Raw genomic sequence first — 22,219 nt, forward strand, 5'->3', positions numbered from 1 at the left:
TGCAAACATGGTTTTGAATAACAAAAACGGGAACATACTATATACAGTCACAGCTTGATCAAAAGGTAGCCAACCACAAGGTAATTACATATCCGAGCAACATGTAAGATTCAATAAACACAATCAACATATCACCAGTGACAACAGTACAATAATAAAACTTTCTTCTAATAATAATAATAATAATAATAATAATAACAATAATAATGAAAGAAATTGAAAACAAGTGCCAGAAACTTTACATCTGGGATATTCTTTAACATTTATCTACTGGTTGCAACTTTCAAAGATTCTTTACATAAACATATAATATATATAATATAAATATGTAAAACTAAAACCAACCATCTCTGAAAAATGATGAACTTCCAATGTAGGCTTTGGACCTGCATGTACTGTATTATATTACCTACAACTACTTCTAAAATAGCAGGTGCAATATTTTTGAAAATCATGTGTAATATTACCTTTTATTACTTCTCAGTATCATGGTATACTTTATATCATATTTCGTTTTTTATTGTAAGTTACTTATTCAATTTATGTCTATTATCTTCTTTGTTTTTTATTGTGATGTTACTGTAGTTTTGAGGATTTTTTTGAAGTCTGATCTCATCTTATTCTCTACGTGCAGTGTTAAAACATCAGCGGGGAGGCTGCGGTGTCTCTTATTGGTCAGCAGAGGGCGCCAAAGAGTTATTTGTTGCCAATCAGGTGGGACGATTGGGAGGAATCTTAAAGAATATATTTTAGAAATAAATAAATATAACAAGTGGAAAATTATCAGAAAATCAAATGAGTCGAGACATTTTTAAAAAAAATCTTCCTGTATTTGCTAAATTATCATAGCCATTTGTACATGACATGAGAAACTCAAACTGTACCCTGTGCTTTAAATGTATTTGACTGTGTGTTATGTGGCCGAGCCGGACTGTTAAATAGTCCAGCGTCTCAGACAAAAAACAACCCACAGACACGTGAAACTGCTTCGCTGTCAGAGTTAGCTCGGTAGCTGCAAGCCTTTTTGCCTGTTTTGATCGAAAACTGGCACTTCTCGACGACTGATTGACGCTCACCTGTCGTGACGTAGGCATCTTAATGGGCGCCTGCGAGCCGAGGAGGAGGAAGTGAGTGAGGAGAAGTGTGTGACAGAGTGGAGCGGAGGAGGAGTACAGCTGCTGCACCTCTCAGCGCACCGGACAGCGGCTCTCCAGGGACACAGCCGACGGACCGACACACCGACCTGTGGCAACATTTAGTAAGAAGGCTGGGGTTCGTCAGGTCACCTCACACAGGTAAGACGGCTGCCGAAGTGCTCGCAGTGTCCTTGTTTGGTGAACTGCGTGTAACCCCGCTGTCGTGAACCATGGGAATGTGAGGCAGACATTTTTTGCTCCCACCCTAATCCGTCTTTCAGGCAGCGACCGAACACCGGAGGAAAAAAAAAAGGAAAAAAAAGCTAATTGTTTGCTTTGCTGGGAGTATACTAACAGTCTAAACCTGCTGTTAACACTAATATCTCACTGTCTTTGATGAATGTCAGTCGTCATGGTATGTTTGTAAGAGTTAGGCCTGCATAATAACCTCTGAGTGTGTGTGCGCGCGCGCGCGTGTGTGTGTGCGCGTGTGTGTGCACTTGACCTAATACTTTTAGCACAAGGCAGGTTAGGAGTTAATTATCAAGAGAAAATAAGTATGGATGTGTCTTGTAGTTTCTGTGGTGCAGAGATTTGCTGGAGTAGAGTGTGTGTGTGTATGTGTGTGTGTGTGTGTGTGTGTATGTGTGGGCAAGTGCAGTGTAGGAGTGAGCGGTGAGTCATGGGTTGAGTCCCTGTGTTTAAGTTTGACACAACTCACTGCTCTGTCCGACTGACCGAGTGTGAGAGTAGGGAGTTGGATCACGAGTGAGGCTCCCCTCTTTGATGAGGAGACATCTGGGAGCCCCACTGTAGGTCACCCGAGGTATTTGAGGGTCCTCCAGACAAGAGACACTCATATTACCCCTGCTGTGTTTACCATATGTCCATTTAGGGTGCTGCTCTATACATGTTTCATTCCTGTAGTCTGGTTTTGCATGTGAAGGCTGCCATTTCTTTCCCTCTTCCTCAGACTCCTCAAATGTTGTAGGTGTTGAAGATCTCTGTGGATTGGGCTGCGGATGCCATGTCCCACAGCCAGTCAGACAGCTGCATGGGTGACCAGGCCCCTCTCATTCTGGAGAGCTGCTTCTCCAACAAACTCCATATATCTGAGCCAGGCGATGAATGCTGCCAGTCACAAAGCTCCCCCAATCCCCAAAGTGAAGCCCCCCAGGAGGATGAAGTAGACAGGATGGTGGTGCCTCAGCGGGTGCGTCTGAGCACTGAGAGTCCTGCAGCGCGGAAGACCGGCACCCAACAGCTCATCCCCAAGAGTTTAGCTGTGGCCAGTCGACCTAAGCACCGCCACCACACCACCGTGGTGACCTTCCCAGTGGGACTGGAGAACTCCATCAGTGGGACTCGAAGCCGTCACTCAACCCAGGGGCCAGATCTGTCCTGGGAGGATTATGACAGTGATGGAGACGGCTTCGCTCTGAGGAGGAACCGCAGGAACAAGTCATACAGAGCGGCTGTGACCAGCCTGGACATTGAAGCCATGTCGAGAGGCAACGGGTCCGGAGCCACGTTGAAACCTGTCAGAGAGGATAGAGCACCCAGTCCAAGTCCAGGTCGAAGCCCCGGACGCAAGGTAGGCCGAGGGGTTTGGGGTCAGAGTCCATTTACTGTAAGCTTGTAGTTAACTTAATGGAATTTGTAGTTGCAGTAAGCTAAGGCTGCAGATAATAGCTTCATAGGTCACAGCCAGGTTGGCCAACAGCATTCTCCTTTAGTCACAGGGATGATGGCATTTTTCCACATATGTTTCCTATCGTCCAGACTAGTCAGAGTGTTGAGGAAGTCCTCTTGGGGTTTTACCAGACTATTCTTTAAAAATGCTAAATATAAAGAATGATAGAAAACAGCAGTGCCAGGAGAAACATGTCAGCGTTAGTGTTATTGAGGCTTTCCACAGTGTTGAACTCAGGCTGCGCTGCTGTCTCCCCTCTAGCGAACCCTGGGCAGAAAGAGGAACCAGAACCATCGTGGGTCCTTCAAAGATGGTATGTTCACGAATGTGTCACTCTGTCCACTTCTCTAAATTTGGCATCTGACTACAAATAGATGGGAAATAACAATGACGTTCAATTAATGGAAGACTGGACTTGACATGTGGATGCAACAGTGTCCATGTCATTGCGTAGAAAAGATCCCTTGAGGCAACAGGACAGGACCGAACAGGAAATGATTCACCCTGAACGCTCCCAGCATGCCGAGTGTCAGGTTATGAGTCCTGAATTTTAAACGCTGATATCCTGTGCTTCCGTACCCTGCCACTTCTCTAGCTTTGAGTGTTTTTCAAAAGTAATTTTCCAGTTATGATAATGTGGACGGTTTGATTGATGAGTTGTTTGTCCAGTTGATAAGCTGATTTATCTCACTGCTGCAGCTGTTCAAACACTGAAAAAAGGTGTTAAATTTGATTTTGGAACTGAAATGAACTCTGACAGTTTTGTCATTTCAATGTATTCTCAAAGATCGGAGAGCGATCATCTTAGAGAAACGTTCATTTTCTTTCTTAATACCATAATCAGATTTCAGCTGCACATTTAACACTGTGAGAATCAGACCTGTGTGACTCTGGGAACAATGGTTAGAGATTTTCACAGTATAATAACAGTCTCAGAAAACTTTACACTTCACAACATTGGTAAGAATTATTATTATCATGTGTTACAGTCATCCTTAAGTTAATAAAAACAGAAGAGTCTTCTTGGTTGAACAATCGAAATATTATAATTTCACAAAATACCATGTCCTAGCTGTTTTTTTAGTAACACATGGTATAATAACCGCGCTGCAACCCTGCCTGTGACCTTTCGTTTACTTAATGGTCTCTGTATGATTCCGAGTGATGAAACTCTCTATAGTTAGAAACCGGCATTTAAATCTGACTCACTGTCAGTATTATTCCAAACACATTCCCACCTCCCACGCTTTAATTCTCAAAGTGGCACGTTATCAAGTTGACAGATTCTGATTCTGCTTCAGCCTTTTATTTGTCACAGTTAACAGAATCCCTACAATTACCTTATTTCAGTACAGCTGACAGATTAATGGGTGAAAAGGAACAGATTCCTTCATGCATGAGAAATATTTCAATCAGAAAACAGGTACATTCTGTCTTAAAACGGGACGTATTTTCAGATTCATACTTTTATTTTGTTTGTCTACTAGAAAATGTTTACACACTCTAATGCTCAAAAACATTTCTCGTACTGTCCATTGCAGCACCTCTATTCAATCTCTGTCCGAACGCTCTGTCTTAGCTGCTTTACACTTTGTATTTTAGGAATGAGTGTGTTTCCTGCTTGTGATGTCACAAAAGATGTTCTACATTTCAAAACCACAGCAGATTGAAGCTCTGAGTTAAAACTTGAGCAATGTTTGTTGATGCGATCCTCAGCCACACCGCGCCTCTACCAGGAGATCCGTGAGCGAGGGCTGCACTCCACCAACCAAGACGAGCTGCTGGATGACTTTGTGGTGGTGGAGCCTCCCGTGGAGGACCAGGGCATCATAGTGAAGAGCTACCGACCTGCACAGCTCACCTGGAGCCAGCTGCCGCAGGTAAACCTCTTATTTGCGTGGACATGTCAGCATTAAGGGAAACAGAATCACATTCATTATTTAATTTTAGTCCTTTAGTAGAGAATGCTGACTGCCAATGTGTAACCAAAAAATGCCATCTGATTCCAATAACTTTCCTTCTTCCTCTAAAGCTTGGCTGATTTTTTTTTATACTCTTTTTAAAGGGTGAAATATAAAAGCTTACAGTCTTACATGTTTCTGCTGCTGCATAAACTCCCACACTCCATGACCTCACGTAGAAATGCCGGCTAAGTTTACTCTAAATGTCAGAACAACCACTGAACCAGTCTAACAGACTGGAGACATTTTCATTTACCATTTAGAAAATAAAAAATGAAATATAATCTATCTCAGATAAACAGCAGTGAGTGTAACATCGGTTTTTCCATGTATCTCTTACAAAGGTGAAGGAGACGGATATACTGAAGATGATCACACCTCAGGAGAGAAAGAGACAAGAGGTAAGAGCGTGTGTGTGTCTGCTGACGTGTTACGCCTACATAGATGACTAGAAGGGATTGTCATTTACTTTTATTCATGTATTTATTTATTTATAGGCAGTAGAATGTGATGCTACCATAGGCTCCGTTGCTTTTCAAGTCAGGTGCAATGACTAAGTCTTGACATTTCAGCCTGCACATCAAACCTGTGCTTTTCAGCAAACTCAAAAGGTAATTTCTGTTTTGTGATTAAAACAAGTGCAGCAATGTTTCTTTTCATATCATAGTTGCATAGAGAAAAACAGCCATAGCATTTGATTACAATACAGACTGTTAGTGGAATAATAAAACAACAGCAGCTGTAATCATTAATAGTATTTATTATAGATGGGCTCCGGATTTAGTGTTGTACCTCCACAAAAGTGTGACGGTTTAAAGAAAAGTCAAAATCGTGGACAGGTATCCTGACCTGTAGTGCCTGCTATGGGTCAAGCCCCCAAAACACATAATCCTACATTTCCCAAAAATTGAACTCAAAATTAAAAAAATTATCAACTCAAAAGCATCTTAGATCAGAACTCTCGAGCCTCGTTTCAAAAACCCATTACACCAGGCTTTCTGTAAAAAACAATTAAGACTCAGACCAAAGCCAAGATAACGCTGATGACATCATTGTGGAGATTAATGGCCTCTTTATAGTCGTCTGAGTCATTGATTTTCATCCAACATATGCACACAGGTTTAATGTAATTCTAAGAGGTTTGTCAAAAGCAGAAATAGAAACGGATTGAGGAAATGTGGATATATCAACAAAACCACATTTACATTTCATATCAAATAAATCCTGGAAATCAGTTGCACATCACTGACATATCTTCACAGTTCAGCTCTATCTGAGGGTGTATGTTCCCTTGTGTATTGTGTCTTCACTAGCAGTCTGACAACAGATGTTATGTCAATACCAAAGGTCCACCCTGTGTGCACTGCAGTCCCTGAATAAAGCCACACCCTGCTGGTGGGATCACTTTCTGTCCATCCTGAGCGGCTGCTTGTCTCGCTCCTCTGTACCTCAAGTCAACTCATGGCTTTCATTTTAGTGCTCCAAGCATTTTGCTGAAGATGAACTAAGAATACCGCAGTGAAAAAAAGCTGGCCAACATTAGCTCAGTCAGGCCAGAGCTTTACCAGGTCCACCAGGCAGACAACCATTAATAATTCTTTAATGACATGTCGGTAACATTAGTGTTGCACCGAGATTTTCAGGAAGTAGTGCTCATGGTTTAGCTCAGCTAATGCCCTTTGGCCCTGTCTGAGTCATTTCACCTGCACAGGAAGTGGTTGTGTGGAAGGTGTGTCATCACCACCTGATAGCTCACCTAAGATCCCGACCACAAACAGCAGAAAACTAGTTTGAACAATGCTTGTTTGTCTGCTAGTTTGTGTTTGTGACAGAACGTAAAGAATATGTGATGATGTAGAGAGAGGTTTGTCACAGAGGAGAGCAGAGATGCAGAATTCTCCACCAACAGCAGCTTCAATAGACCAGAATGCATTGCAGCCACAGGTTATGTTTTTAATTTTGTGTCTGTTGCACTTTTTTGCTTTTGAAGAACGTCATTCCTGCTTGACGTTGTTCATCTGTGCATTAAATGCACAGCTTAATGCAGAACAAGGGCCATTCCTCTGGAAGTTGAAAGGAATCTGGGAAATGTAGGAATATAGGAAACGACCCATTTACACAGGAAAGAAATTAAATTAAAAACCTTCAAAGAGAACTAACAGTAAGAGCATCACAGGATGGGTTTTTTCCTCTTTTAGTGAATGTTCCAAATGTGAATCGTTCTGTCACATGCACGCTTATTTGTGTGTGCGTGGTCTTTTGACAGGCCATTTTTGAGATCATCACGTCGGAGCACTCGTACCTGCACAGCCTGAGCATCCTGGTTCGTCATTTCAAGAGCAATGAAGCACTGAGGAAGACGATGACGGCCACAGAGCACCATCACCTCTTCTCCAACATTTCCGTCATCCAGCAAGTCAGCAAACGGTGGGCATAGCACTCTTCTAACTTCGTCTTATTGGTTTGTGTGTATGTGTGTGAGGGTGATGGAAAAGTAGTTGTGGGGGAGGTTCACCACCCTGTTTATAAGGGTTTCTGATGATGTTATCAGTGTGTGAAGCATTGCAATGGACTTAATCTACATACATTATCAAGTGTTCTTTGCGGAGTTTAAACTGTATTGTGTGTCATCCAGATTGTGTTGTGTCACCACTGAAATGTGGTGGCAGTAGTGAAATGGGTTGATTTTAAAGTTTCAAATAGAGTATTTGCCCTTAGCATGTCTTGGGTATCCTGTAGGCTCCGTCGACATGTTAAAACACGCTAGCCAAACTGGTTCTGCTGCCTGTATGCTCTCAGTGGTATTCCTGGTCTTTCAGATGATAATTTTCGGGAAAGCAGCTTATACTGCTCGGTTCTTTGCTGACTGGTTTCATTATTTTGAATGAGAATAAATCAAGTTTCAGCAGCAAGAAAAAAAATGTCCCCTCTTTGATCCTCCTCTGTTTCCAGGTAAAACAGGATCTGGGTGTCTCAGAAGCTGCTGTACTACAAATCTGACTCCCATTATCTGTGTGTGTGTTTGTGTGTCCTGTAGTTTCCTCCTGGGTTGGGCGGTTTTCAGGTTTCATTTTACTCCTTTTTGTTTGAAAAGGCACTGAGCAAAGGTGGGGCTGAAAGTCATTTATGGTGTTGATAATGCTAATAATGGCTTTAGAAAGCTTTGGCCGAAAAGGATCACTGACACAAGTTTAGTAGTTATTTTGTGTTTGCAGCTTGGAATTACTAGTTTGCTGTCAGTATTGTTCTGAAGTTTAATGGACACCCTTTTCAAATTACAGGCTTAAAAATTATCTTCCAGTGACATAACCGTTACATAAATAAGTAACTTATTTGGATGAACTACAAGGAACTTTAAACTCGTTATGAAACCATCTCAGTTTAATACTAGTGCCCCTATATGACCTATATTAGGAAATAGAATACCATCAGCAGATACTGGCTGTTTCTATATAGTTGGTTTTTGACTGTCACCTGCTCAGATCCCAACTTATCTAGGTAGAATGTAAAAAAATAAAAAAGTGTGCTTTTTTTCACCATTGTCTTATTACAGTTACTCAACTTGCATAGTCACAAACAGATAATTGACCTCCTCGCTGTGCATCCTGCAATCAGCTGTGTTTAAGAAAAGAAAAAGAATATTATCGCTTCCTCTCGAAACAAATGTACGCTAGGCCGCCAGAATCAAGTTCCTTGTTACTGCTTTAACAATAAGATAAGCGGCACTATATACCAATACCCTGTTGTGTAAACTCACAGAATGTAACTCTCAATCAAAACCATGAAAGCATAAGACTTAGTTTGATTAGTCTTCAAGTAGTGTGGGAGTCATTTTATCTAACGTGACTCAAGCAGAAATGTTCATGGACATTCTCTCACTTTTTTTCTCACACTTTTTTATCTGATGTTTCCGTGGAAGTCACAGCAGCAGACGCGGATAGCTTACACTTGTGGTTTTCTATGGGTTTGACCATTGTTGGTAACATTTGTTGTTATGCAAGTATACCCCTCACCAAAGTATATACAACAGAGTTCTAGTTATTTTTGACATTTAAACGTGGATATGTTGCATTTAGTCCAGCCGGAACACACTTTCATACAGCGGTGTGTATTTTGATCAGGTAATCCATCAGTGGGAGGGAAAGACGCAGCCCTTTGTCTTCACTCACCTCCCTCTCTCTCCATTTTCAGGTTTTTTGAGGACCTTGAACGGCGTCACTATGACAACCCAGTGATCCGGGACATTAGCGATATTGTTCAGAACCACGCCGCCCACCACTTCGAGCCCTACATCGTGTACTGCTCCAACGAGACCTTCCAACAGAGGACGCTGCAGAAGCTACTGTGAGTAGCAGCAGTGAAATGTAAAAAGTTTCTGCAGTAACACAACAGGATGAGCTGAATGTCTTGTTCTTTGTTTTTGTCTGTTAGGACCAGCAACACTGCTTTTAAAGAAACTCTGAAGCAAATTGAAGGGAGCAGTGATTGCGGAGGCCTGCCCATGATCTCTTTCCTCATCCTTCCCATGCAACGAGTCACCAGACTGCCACTGCTGCTCGATGTCAGTTTAACCTTCACTCTCTTGCCAACATACTCATGTCCTCACAAGACAAGCTACCTATTCACAGTAGCTTGTTGCAAGTCTAACACTTCAAATTGCCTGATTACCCATCAGTGGGTTCTTGGCCAGCAGGCTGAGAACTACTTTATCTGTTCTCAGTAAAGTAACTCTTTACCTGATTGTGTTATTTAGCCATGCATTTGCAATATCATCTCCACCTTCTTCAGTTCTGTCAGTCTTTACAGTTTTATTTTTTTATCAGTAAAAGCTTATAACAATGTGCACCCATCAAAATAGAAAGGGACAAACACTTTAAACACATTACAGAGACACATTTTTGGTGTGAAATGAGAAAGTATATTATGTATAGACATACAACTTTAGCTTTACATATGTGTGCATGCACACTGGAGTTAGCAATAAGTTATTAGTTTGTCAGATTTGGCTTCATGACATATACAGCGGAGCACAAGGTTTATTCACCTGCATAAGTAAATAACTGGTACTCTGAAAGTTTCATACCATGTTCTCTTTACACAGACAATCTGCCAGAAGACTCCAGACAGGACAGCGGAGTACTTTGCTGCTGTTTGGGCGCTGCATGCCATCAGCAAGGTGAGAGCATTTCAGCTGAATACCTGGAAAGCACTTTTGAGATACACATTTGAGAGTGGACTATAAAGTTGATTTGTTTTTAAGGATGATTAGCATTCAGGAATTGTTGTGATTATTATTTCAACAGTTGGTCACTAGCTGCAATGATGGGGCTAGGCGAATGGAGAGGACAGAGCAGATGTACACTATCCAGAAACAGATGGACTTCGGTAAAATCAAGGTAAGAGCCGACCATTTGTCTCGGTTCACGATGAACATCTTATCCCAGTTTGCTAACCTGAGCTAATCACTTTTGTGTCCTGGCAGCCATTTCCTTTGGTGTCATCATCGCGATGGCTGAGGAAGCGCGGTGAGCTGGCTGTCTCTAGTGAAGAGCTCAGCATCTGGAGGGCTTTCAGCCACAGGAGCTACTACTTGTTTCTCTTCAATGACGTACTGATCGTCACCAAGAAGAAGAGGTCAGTCCAACTATAACACAGAGTTCATTTTGAGTCGTATTCACTTAAAGTGTACATTATATTTTGTAGAATACATTGAGTAGAAGAGCTAACTGACAGATGTTCTTGCTCATTCAAGAGCAGATTTCCTCCAGTATGTCGACATAATCCCAATAATTAAGATTTGATCTAATGGGATCACTGGAGATACATTAAGCCTCCTGTAATATCCTGTTGTAGAGTTATCTTAAAGTAGACACAAAGAAACATGAGCAGGAGGCTTATGTTTTTAACCACAGGTCATAATGCATCACCAGTCACTCTTTTGATTGTAAATGAATCTAGTTTTTGTAGCATTTAATTATCTTTTGGGGCTTTTCCTGATGACTCCTGTGGACAATGAGTAGGTCCAGCTGCTGGCAGGCAGGGGACATGAGAAACAGAGAGGAAGGGGACAGAGAAAGGAGAGTAGTATGGATGTGGTGCGTGCATACTTGAAATTCTTCAATCTTGCATTCAGCATGTCAGCTCGACAGGCTACAGCTTTCTGTTTTGAATTAGGGAGAAACCAAACAATGTCAGCTCAGAGGAACGAGTTGTCCACAACACTGGAGTCATTTGCAGGAATGTAAAGTCCACATGGTAACCCAGTCTTCAGGTGATAATATCTTGGACATGCTATTCACAAATAGGCAAGGAATGCGATTTGTGAATTGTGTGTGAGAGTGTGTGCGTGTGTGTGTGTGTGTGTGTGTGTGTGTGTGTGTGTGTGTGTGTGTGTGTAATAGTATATACACGGTCAAATGGTAGCTGGGTTTGGCTACACTACAACATTTAAGAATGGCCGTAAAGCCACATTCTTTCTGACCAGTGGACACAATTTGTCTGATTAAAAAATTACCCATCACATGGACATATGACTGAAAACAGTTTGTTTTTTCAGTGATGAGAGCTTTGTGGTGATGGACTACGCTACTCTGGAGAATGTGGAGGTGGAGGTCGTGGAGGATCCAGAGTCACGGACGTCTCCGCCTGCCAAGAACAGTCACTATCTTTCCTTCAGGCTGCTGATGAGCAAGAACAGTGAGGGCAGAGCGGAGCAGATCTCTCTGGTGGCTGAGTCCAGGTACTGCTGCTCTCTGCTCCCATCAGCCATCAGCTGTACTTTAATAAGCATTTCCCTCAAGTGGGAAATGATATGTGAGAGGACTAGTTTAAAGTATTACAAGGTGATATTGGGTACAATTGCATCTGGAGGGAGGGACATCTCAATGATTTCTCTCATTCTCGTTCAAACATTAATGCAACTACAGTCTTGCCTCTACCAGATACTAATGGCAATGTTTAATCTGGCTTTGAGAAGAACTTGGTCAGTGTGATACATTTAGAATTATATTCACTTATTTCAATATATGGTTAATACAACATGATTTTATTGAAGGATATCAATTATAGTAAAGCTATTCTAACTAAAAACACATTGCATTTCCTTTGCTTTTTAATGTGAAACATTTTTTTTGTTAGTTTGTTTTTCTGACTGTATTTAATCCAAGAGTTCAAACAGGCATCTGTAGAACTTTAGTTTATTACAATTTGACTGCTGACATTACTGCCACAAATAGTGATAAAAAGCAATAGCGCCAATGGAAAAAATGAAGTAATGGATGGCCAATGTGTTTTTGAATGCTTCCGTGCTTCTTTTCCCACTGGAAACCAAATGTGATGTTTTGGCTCCCTCTACTGAAAGAAGTGTTAATGACAGCCTGAAATGCTGCCTTGCATTTAGTCCTTAAAAAAAAAACAGTCTTTTGTGTTGTCCCATGTAGATGACAACAGGCTACACTGGGTTGGGAGTCCACTGTAAAGGTGTTGTTCTGTTTCTGTTTCCCAGGGTGGACCGGGCGCGTTGGATAGTCGCTCTTTCAGAACACAAGCAGACAGGTGTCGCCACTCCTACAGCTGGTAAGTCAGCATGCCTTATTTACCAAGGGAGTCGTTTTTTGAAATTCACTTTGAATCAACTCTTGGGACTAGACCAGACATGTAATCTTTTAAAGTGGCAGCTAATGACAAATGTGTTCTCTTACCTTTTCATGTGTAAATGGTTTATTTGTCATGGAAGGCAGTGTGGTGTGCACAGAACAGATGGTTCGCAGTAATTTTCCATTTCAAATGAGACTGCGACTATTTCAAATGCTGAATCTGATTTAAATAGGTGAGGGAGAGCAGAGCAGAGGTTCATCTGTCTTTTCCAGATTTTAAAACTATTTACCAACATGTTATTGATTTTCAGTCATTGAGATTCATTTGTAATTGGCCATAGTGACTGTAGTATTTTGGATAATGAAACAAAATGTTATTTAATCTAAGCCCAGAGCTATAAGATTTAGACTGCACTACTACAAGCCCATGGTTGACTGTTGCTCAGACAGGTGACTAATGTTTATGTTCTAAAAATGTTTTGTGATTACTGTTCCGTTTAGCCCCGTTTCACACTGCCACCTGTATTTAGTTGATTTTTGGGGAATTGCCCCACAGACTCGGGGCTAACCATGCTCAGCAAGCCCAAGGCTAAAGTCGGGGGGTTGCTCACTCTGTAATGTGCCAGTGTGAAAACTTTCTTAGCCTTGGGACAACAGCTCCCTTAACCTGGGGCTAAGTGCATGGTGAATTAAAGTGTGTTTACAGGCCATGGGGAGTACTACTAGAAAAAAGGTAGTATACAGTATTTTGTGGCTCCAAAGAAAGCTGCATTTAACATGGAAAATTAAATTTTAGGTAATGAAAAGCAGTCTACTGGTCTAGCACTGAACTCCTGTATCACTATTGGGCTTATGAACAGTTTGAAACAATTAATCAAAATTGATACAGCAGAAACAGAGAGATCATCTTTTTTATTCCTTATGTTCTGGTGTGGAATCAAAACCTCATGTCTACATTACCCACAATCCAATTTAACAACTGAGTGATATCATTGGAGGTAATTACATGCAGCTTCTTCTGGAACCACCAAGTTTTAGTACTACTTTTCCCATATGCAGTGTTCCTTCCCAAGATCTATAAACACACTTTAATTTAGTAAAATGTATGGGGGTTTTTTGTTACCCCTTTAATTAAAGCAGTGATCTTGTTCATTCAAATACAAACACCCTGGCATTGCTCTCTATTAATGGTACATTTAAAACAGAACCATCACAGAGGGGCAGCTCTCACGTGGGCTGCTTGTATAATGGGTATTCTTTCAGGCGAGATCTGTTTGTTCTTTAATATTGTGAAAGGGTGTTCCCTTCCAGAGAATGGTACTTTCCAGGATGCAATGTGGAACAGAACTTTTTAGAAGTACACACAACAGACTTAAGTCGTCGCAGCAGGTGAACAAGATGAACAACGCACAAAGTGGTTGAAAACACAAGCATCAAAAATACTGTACCTGCCTTAAAAAGCGGTGGTTTTATGTTTATGGTGGGAATGTGTTTCAGGTCAGCCACAGTGTGAGGCCACCAAAGCCTACATGCCAAAGGAGCCGGATGACTTGGGGCTGAAGCAGGCTGAGCTTGTAATCGTTTTGCAGAAAGAGGAAGGTGAGGACCTGTGTGTGAATGCGTGAGTTCGAGAGAGAGCTTAATTCACATAAAAGCATACTAGAGTAGTTAAAAGGTAACATCAATTGTCTCTCTTCTTAGCCTGGTGCTATGGTGAGAGAATGAGAGACGGAGAAAGAGGCTGGTTTCCTGCCAGCTGTGCCACAGAGATCACGGACCCAACTGCCATGGAGAACAACGTGCAGCGCATGAAGCGCCTGCGCAAAGAGACTAATGTTTGAGTGGATATACTCATGGTGGACAAGACAACAGGAATATCTTCCAGTAGATTGGTCATGCTCACGAATGATACCAAGCAAAGAAAAAAAGTCCCATAGCACCACACTGAAGGACGTTGACCGGGTTGGTTCTTGGTTTGAATCCAGACAGTTTGTTCATGTTGCTTTCTGCTGTCAGTCTGTCCAAATAATTTTAAAAACATGAAAGAATCTTAAGATGCATTTTGCCTTTTAGATGCAGAGCCAATAATGGACATTTGCAACAGCAGAATTTATTTGCAAACCGTAGGAATTTTACTTCACTTGTACAGCATAACCCGTTTGCTTGTTGCCGTGAATGTAAATTTAAACCTTCTTGCTGAAGCAAATGGACCTTGCATGGAGCCTAAAATTTTATTTAAACTCTAGGAGCTTCAAAACTCAATTATATTGTCTACATACATTATAGAAGAGAAGCTGCATGAAAAACACATTTTAGTATATTACCTACACATGGCATCAGCCTTGGTGTCAGATATGCTGTGTAGGGTTTGTTATTTACTTGTTTTTTGTAATATTCTGTCATTTGGCTGCTGTGGCACACACATTTCCCTGTTTGTGGAATAAAGGAATACTGATTCTGATTTGTATCTGTGTTATAGTGACCACAGAATTCAGTTTTTTTAGTTTGGTGTACTGTGCCATTGATGAATTTGGTTGATTAACACTTAACAGCTTTATACAAGATTACATTTGTCTAAAAATGTATATATGAAATGAATATTCAGACTTGTCCAATTATAAAGTTTCATGAGTTGTGTCAATGTTCAGAGGCCATATACAGTACTTGAAAAATAAAAAAGCCAACACTTGAGACAGTTATCCTGGTTTCTGGACTTTTATTTTAGCTTGCATTTTGTTAAAATGTTTAAATACATAAAAAGTTATTTAAAAATGTCAAACTGACCAGATATCAAATTCCATTTTTTTCTTTAAAAACCATTTGGTGTAAAAACTTAGGACAGATTTAGAAAAACATTTGCTGTTTCCCCAAAACTTTTTGTAGCTGTCACATAAAAATAATGGAAAAAAAACAGGTCTGCATAGATTCTGCAGGCAATCGGTGGTAATCTGGTCAAATGCATGGTGCAAGCTTGTGACGATCGTCAAGTCAAATCTTTATTGCTCAGATCTTGTTGATGTTTCTTCTTGTTGTTGACAAAAAAACTGTAAGGAAAAGACATTTGCAAAATTAGTTAACTTGTATGCTGCATTCAGTCATGTGACATGCAGCACCATGAGTTGTCTGAAAATGTGCATCATCACCAGATAGCGGAAAAAGAATCCAAAGCCCTAAGCTGCTGCTCATATGGAAAAGAGACAATAGCGAGAGGGCTCCATGGTGCCAGACAGTTTGCTTTATCAAATCCACTGCATGACCTCATGCTCTGAATCATCTACTGCTGAGCCTAAAGAGTGCACATCACAAGCAAGCCAGCCTTATAACAAAATCATCTAGAGGGCCATTCAAAGTGGATGCAGTCTCCTAGCATCTACAATCATCATCCTTGACTGTCAACTGTCTGAATAAAGATATAGCCATGCAGATTTAAAGGTCCAGAGTGTAGGGATCTAGAAAGGTTCTACTGGCAGATATGAAAGCAATAATTTAATTCTATAAGAATATAATCACCTGAAACTGAGAACAGTTTACTTTAGAATGGACTCTATATCTACAGAGTGAGCAGGTCCTCTTCCACTAGTGGCCACTAAATCTTACACAGTGGACCTTTAAGTTGTTCAAAAGGATCAAGGAGGTCACAGACTCACCCGGACGATGGTAAAAGATGGTAGGTGCCGGTGGGCAGGTTCATTCCTACTCAGCCCCACCCTGCTGGGCCTCGGGAGCGGACGTTTTCTCTGCAGATGGGTCACCTCCTGTCTTGGCCTCCTTGGTTTGCTGGCCGGGTTTGTCACCAGTCTGTGGGCGTCTGCGGCGATAGTTGAAGTTACGGCGGGAACGCCTTTGGCGCGGCTGTTGGTTCGGACCACCTTCGCCGCCCTGATTCTCCTTGTCCTCCTCACCGTCCCGCACCGGTCTGGGACGGGGTGGACCCCTGGAGTGAACAAACATAAGGCAAGGGCTAAGCATGAAGTACACAATAACTTACAAGTGGCGATTTCATGCAACGGAATATATCAGCCGCTGAGATCAGATGCAGTTTTAAAATAACTTTTTTAGGATGCATAGCTGCAATTTTGAGGTCAGGCTGCAATAAAAGGAGAGCTTCTCTGGACCAAACAGGCACCATTCATATATTTTAAAAAGAGGTGGACTCTGGACTGTCAACAGTCAGACAACCTTGTGTTTCACTCTCCTATTGTTGCAGCCCTGCATCAATGAAGCCGACATGCAAACCTTGGTCTGAACCTTGGTCGGAAGCCTCTGTAGTAGTTCTGCCTCGCTGGTCTGTTGCCCTGGTCTGGACCTCCCTGGTTCTCGTCACCCTCACCTCCCTGAGAGAAAACACACCATCACCGGCTGGCACACAGTTTTTTCCATGTCCACCATACTGGCAAACAAACTTCATAACATTTTTTTATGTGGTGCACAGTCCTCAGTTGTAATGAATCTGGCCAGCTTGCCATTTACTGATGAGGCTGATTAAAGTGCAAAATTTGGTAGTCCCAACATTAGGGGTCATTTTGAGTCAATTTGCAAGATATTGGCAAGACCCCCGATACACCAAGATTTATTCTTTACAACCACGTGAGTGTAAGTAAGGAGAGGATTTGAAGTTGTGTATGACATCAACATATCAAGGGTCCCGACTCTGTCACGGGAACTGCTGGGTGCCTGCTTCATAAAAGAAGCCCTGTGACGGCGTACCTCAGTCATCTCTCCGCGTGGTGCGTTGGTGTACGGGGGCCGTCGGCCGTAGCGTCTACGTACAAAGTATGGCGGGTAACGCCGTCTTCCAGGGTAAGCGGGCCTGCGCTGCGTTTGCTGCTCTCCTTCAGGGGCGCTCTCTCCCCCGTCTCGGCTGCCTTTGTCACGACTGCCGCTGCCTGGCTCACCCTCTCCGTCACTCTGGTAGTTATCTGGATATTCTCCACCACGGGGAGGGCCCCTTCTCCGGGGATAGCGCCTGTAGCGGTTCCTGTCAGCGGCGTACTTACTTCCCTGGACTGCAACGCCTCCTGGGCCAGTGACATTTGCCGCCTCTGCCCCCTGTGCACGTTGACATTTTCAAAAAAATATATGTAATAACCCATTTAACTATCAAGGAAAATAAATTAACAGTGGTTTTTTTTTTTTGGTGGACAAAAAGCCAAATTTGTACTGAATTACTAACCAAAATCGAGCTTACCTTCTCTCCTTCAACTACATCAAACTCCACAGTTTCCCCATCTCCAACACTGCGAAGGTATTTCCTCGGGTTGTTCTTTTTGATGGCTGTCTAAAAACCACAAATAGTTCAAATTAGATTTTATGTTCACAATCATATGAAAATAATTAAACCAGAGAATACCACCACCTACAACTTACCTGGTGTACAAAAACGTCCTCTTTTGTGTCATTCCTAAACAAAAGAAGAAAAATCACTTTCAGTTACTTGTCACCAGTATCCTGCTGAGCCATCAAATGCAACAATGTAGCTGTGGACAGACAGAAAACTAAACCAGCAAGTGTGAGGATTAATTAAGTACTGAATGGAGCGACAGCATGACGACCAGCAGACAAATCGTCTGCTCAGCTTTGCAAGCAAATTGAAGCCATAATAGGATTGGGAATGTTCCTTCACACACACACTGATGATATCAGGGTCTTTACGAAGCAGGGATGGGGGTAGGGTCCACTTACCTATTGATGAAACCATATCCATTCCTGACGTTGAACCATTTGACTGTACCAAGGACTTTTGTTGCTGCAAGGAGACAAAACAAGAGCAATTCATCAAGTTTAAGATAGTCATGTGTTTTTTAATGATACACTCAAGAAAAATCAGTATAGAGTATGACTGTAAAGCTTCAAACCAGCATCTCAATCAATCACTAAAGGACAGATGATGAAAAATCAACCATGGCCACAGATAATGTAGTATGTTATATTTAACTAACAACTGTCCCTCTTTTTATAGATCCTGATGCTTAGGGGTGCCCTGCACCAGCTGCATTTGGTGAGGCATAAACCAAGAGCATTATGAGCCTGTAAAGAGACACTGTCATGCAGAATGTTAGATTCCTGACTATTACATTTAAAAAAAAAAAAAATTTAAAATCTTTTTTAATATATGTATAGATTTTTTATTATATGCACATTTGTGTATGAATGTGTATATTATCAGTGACTGTCATTTGGAGCTGCTTTAGTACAGCATATCAGTGATGGGTGCATTGCAGAAATAGTACGCAGTGTTGGCGGACAACATTTCAAAGTCCAACTACTACAGACCTACTGCCCCATTTTAAGCCGCACTGCTCCGCACTTCAGTGTTCACACGTGGTATAGTCGCGCCCGGGTACGTTAGCAAGCAGCATATTCAATTGGCGTGTTAGCATAGTAGCTAACTGGGTCTCAACCATGTGGTTGGATTAAAGCCAGCAAGCGGAAACTGCCGCCGTACATAAAATAACATATAGTGACAAAACGCCTAACAAGACCGAACAGAACTATATCCGTAATTGTCGTAGTTTTCAACGCGCCGTCGTCTAAACGGCGAAAGAATGCCGTGGAATCATTCGGCGGACATTTTGAGTGGCCCCTTCAGCCATGTAAATAGCATTCGTTAGCTGGCTTGGCTAACGTAGCTTGACTAGCTAGTGACTTAGCCCTACCAGCTAAGCAGCTAGGCCGTAATGCTATCCCTAAAGTCTAACAAAATTCGACAGCCATCGATAGCTGTAATTTGGGGTATTAAGAGACCAGCACTAATATGGAGGTTTTGTTAACACGTGTTTGGGGATGCGTTTCGACCATTTTCGAGAGAAAAACTCCTGACATGGATCCAGCCTCTGTGGTTTGAACAAAGGGACGACGAGCAGCTAACGGCTAAGTGGGCAATGTAAAACAACTTCGTGTTCCGCAGTGATGTATGATTACTGTTGGAAAATGTTATCAAGTGTTCACGTCGTAGCCCTTCGATGTCAGCTGATGATGTCCATCTTCATACAACCGTATCAAATGGGGGTACCGAGGTTTGAGGAGAAACGGCTACCGGACCAACTGCAACGGCCGCGCATGTGACGGACAGCCGGCAACATGGCATACTGTGACGGCTGTTGGACGTTAGGAGGCCGGTGAACAGGAGAGGCTAACCGGACAAAATTGATGGATTCACAAATATTCGTATATTCTCACAAAAGTAGTGCAATTTGGAGAGACGGTTAATGGTTTACTACTGATATTTCGCAAAGCACATAGTAGTGGCTGCGTTAGATAAGAAACGATAAAGATGATCTTTCCTCAGTTTTAAATTTATTACTAAATAAAACCAAGACTAACATCTTTCGCTAATTGACAAGAGGATTTTTTCATCTTAGTGAATCCTTACAACCATATTTAAGAACATTTTTTTACGGAAATCCCACACGTTATACTCAATAGGCAGGAAGGAGAAGGCTACCATTAGCTAAATTAATACAAATAATTTGTCACCTGCGACATTAAAATATGATATGCACGTTAACGACATTGTGACCGTTGTAACTCAACGGCCGGTATAACCGTCGATGGGCTCGTTAAGTTTAGAAACCGTCGCTTTTGCGCATCGCCTGTACGGGATCCCACACCGCGTTAGCCATCTTAGCCAACTAGCTCATTTCCAGCAGTCTTACCGATGACCTTCTTATCCGCCGCGGAAGCAGCGGCTGCCGGGCTGGATGGGCTCTCCTCATCGGCAGCAGGCTGCGGCGGCTGTTGTTGTGTCTCGGCCTCGCTGCTCATGGTTACTACTGGTTGGTAATGGCTTCTGCCGGCGGTGGCTCTCTGCTATGTTTCCCGGTGCTAGATGGTAACCTGGGCCGGCGGTGGTGGGGGCTACTGCCTTCGGGCTCTCAGCTTTCCTCTTTCCGCTCCCGTTGCCGATCGAACTGGGCAGAATGAGAAACTGTGCCGGGGAATGTTCCTGGTCGTGGTCCCGCCCAACTACTCTTCGAATTGGCTGGATTCTGTCACGAAAAGCAAAACGCGCTCCTATTGGCTGAGGCATATGTCAATTTCGTTTGAGGGAAGAGTTTGCTATAAATGATTGGCTAAAGGATAATGTACCTGTCCATCCTCACCGCCCCATGATGATGTCAAAGCCAGACAAGTGAGACAGATAACCGTGACACTTTTGGAACAGTGTCTGCTGGGTTTTCAGATAGAATTTAACAAACTATTATACCAGCATTACATACTGCCCAGAATTCTTCAAATGCCTACTTGCATAAAATGGTGCCATTAAACTGCCTTAAAAGACAACCTGACTGATTATCCTCATGTCATGCTTTAATGTTAGGGCAAAGCAGGTTTTCCCCTCAGTAGACTTCTTCTGCTGAACAGCTGTCACTGAGAGACCCACTGATATTTGCCCATTGGGAATTAAAATATAAATTGCATTTTGAACAAGTATTCAGCTTTGGGAATATTAATTGTCTTTTTGCGAAGTGGGTGCTTGCCTTGATTGACTGAAAAGGTTGTTTGGCTGCCATCACTCCTGACCAAATATTAAATGCCTATAATCATTGCACACTGTCCCCATGTGCCCCATGTGCACTGAGTGCATCCCTGTGGAAATGTATTGAGGGGTAACTGACCTAAATTATGGAAAGGATTAGGAAAGCCATGATATTTTATTCATGGCTCATAATGTAATTATTATATTTATCATTTTCACTGCATTGTCACAGTTGCAGGGGAAGTACCATCAAAATATACACGATACCTCGGGAGATTTGGAACAGAGCTCGTTTCGGTGTGCAGCAGAACATTATGTTCCCACCAGCCGATAGGCAGGTTATCAATGGTGGCAGCTAAAAACTGAGAATAACTGGATTCACAATTCCATATCTCAGGATCCTGGAAGTAGCCCTGCTGTTATAGCTGAAATGTGATACTGTTTTGAAACAGATCAGACCCATCATGACTCCTGAGTGTAGTTCATTTCAGGACACATTGCACCAATGATGAAGGATAACCATAATGATCCTTCACAATTTAAACACCAAGAAGCCAAATTACAGTTAAAATGTTACATCATTTTGTAAAAGATGAGCTCCACTCATTAGTTGACTGTTTTGTATGATGGTCATTTTAGGTCACACTACACACATGATGAACGATAACCATAATGTTATTTCCCAGTTTAAACACCAAACATGGTATTCATTCATGTCCTGATATTAACCCAGGGTGGAATGTTAGATCTGAATTGTTTCTTGGAAGATTACACTTCTTACATTTAAAAGGATGCACAAGAGCAGAAATAGTGACAGTGAATCTCGATATAATGACACACAATTTTCTTCTCCTCACGCATCGCCCTGCACAATAAACATGTTAAATGCAGTCATGTGTGAATTCAGAAACTCCACTTCCACTCGCACAGAGCAGACAGACCCAGACTGAGTGTGAGACAACCCCACCACAGCCCCCCACCTATTGTCATGTTAATGCCTCACTGGCACTGTTTATGAGCGCTGGCTGATGTGTGAAGAGCTCGCTGTTAATGGCCGAGCCCCGTTCTCCCACACAAAGATGGGCTTTAGCATTGACCCCAGAAAGCCTCCCCACGAAGAGACCCCCCTCCTCTATTAAAAAAAAAAAAAAAAGAAAAAAGAAAAACCTTCTTCCTGCCTCTATAAGAACAGTCTCTCTATTTGAAAGGATTCTTTTGTGCCAAGGGAACGAGGTCCAAGGCAGAAGAGGAACAGCGTGGATGGGGGAGGGGGTCTGGCGGCTTAGATTTGTATGGATGGCCGGGATAAGAAGAGGTAGCCATAAGTTCAGCAGAGGATTGCTTGGCGCTGGAGA

The 22,219-nt window shown here is 42.2% G+C and overlaps 2 protein-coding genes across 5 annotated transcripts; one reads left to right on the forward strand and one right to left on the reverse strand.

Moving 5' to 3' along the window:
- Nucleotides 1–902: 902 nt before the first annotated feature.
- On the forward strand, nt 903–15,084 carry arhgef16 (Rho guanine nucleotide exchange factor (GEF) 16). Its single transcript, XM_030422715.1, has 15 exons — nt 903–1,295; nt 2,110–2,730; nt 3,091–3,142; nt 4,546–4,709; nt 5,135–5,191; nt 7,057–7,217; nt 8,982–9,134; nt 9,222–9,351; nt 9,892–9,966; nt 10,094–10,186; nt 10,273–10,424; nt 11,347–11,529; nt 12,295–12,365; nt 13,883–13,984; nt 14,087–15,084. Exons 2-15 carry the CDS (start codon nt 2,164–2,166, stop codon nt 14,224–14,226), a joined length of 2,100 nt encoding a protein of 699 aa, XP_030278575.1. The 5' UTR covers nt 903–1,295; nt 2,110–2,163; the 3' UTR covers nt 14,227–15,084.
- Nucleotides 15,085–20,375, reverse strand: ybx1 (Y box binding protein 1). Of its 4 annotated transcripts, none has more exons than XM_030422716.1 (8): nt 20,041–20,375; nt 18,068–18,131; nt 17,753–17,786; nt 17,574–17,663; nt 17,093–17,434; nt 16,622–16,719; nt 16,033–16,319; nt 15,085–15,429 (listed from the first exon to the last, which is right to left on the reverse strand). In XM_030422716.1, the coding sequence occupies exons 1-7, from the start codon at nt 20,147–20,149 to the stop codon at nt 16,079–16,081; spliced, it is 978 nt and encodes a 325-aa protein (XP_030278576.1). In that variant the 5' UTR covers nt 20,150–20,375; the 3' UTR covers nt 15,085–15,429; nt 16,033–16,078. The 4 variants fall into 4 exon arrangements, with proteins under 4 accessions (XP_030278576.1, XP_030278577.1, XP_030278579.1 ...); XM_030422717.1 differs by having other exon boundaries at nt 16,634–16,719; nt 20,041–20,374; XM_030422719.1 differs by having other exon boundaries at nt 17,156–17,434; nt 20,041–20,373.
- Between the last annotated feature and the right edge of the window lie 1,844 nt (nt 20,376–22,219).

Source organism: Sparus aurata, chromosome 7 (genome assembly GCF_900880675.1).
Source record: "Sparus aurata chromosome 7, fSpaAur1.1, whole genome shotgun sequence".
NCBI classification, from domain to species: domain Eukaryota; kingdom Metazoa; phylum Chordata; class Actinopteri; order Spariformes; family Sparidae; genus Sparus; species Sparus aurata.

Excerpts from the sequence above, each read along its gene's own strand:
- arhgef16 (XM_030422715.1), top strand. The coding sequence starts at position 2,164 with ATGTCCCACAGCCAGTCAGACAGCTGCATGGGTGACCAGGCCCCTCTC. Across the intron at positions 9,352-9,891 it reads GACTGCCACTGCTGCTCGAT|ACAATCTGCCAGAAGACTCC; the intron begins GTCAGTTTAACC and ends CTCTTTACACAG. Across the intron at positions 12,366-13,882 it reads TGTCGCCACTCCTACAGCTG|GTCAGCCACAGTGTGAGGCC; the intron begins GTAAGTCAGCAT and ends AATGTGTTTCAG.
- ybx1 (XM_030422716.1), bottom strand. The coding sequence starts at position 20,149 with ATGAGCAGCGAGGCCGAGACACAACAACAGCCGCCGCAGCCTGCTGCC. Across the intron at positions 17,664-17,752 it reads AGGACGTTTTTGTACACCAG|ACAGCCATCAAAAAGAACAA; the intron begins GTAAGTTGTAGG and ends TGTGGTTTTTAG. Across the intron at positions 16,720-17,092 it reads CACGCGGAGAGATGACTGAG|GGAGGTGAGGGTGACGAGAA; the intron begins GTACGCCGTCAC and ends GTTTTCTCTCAG.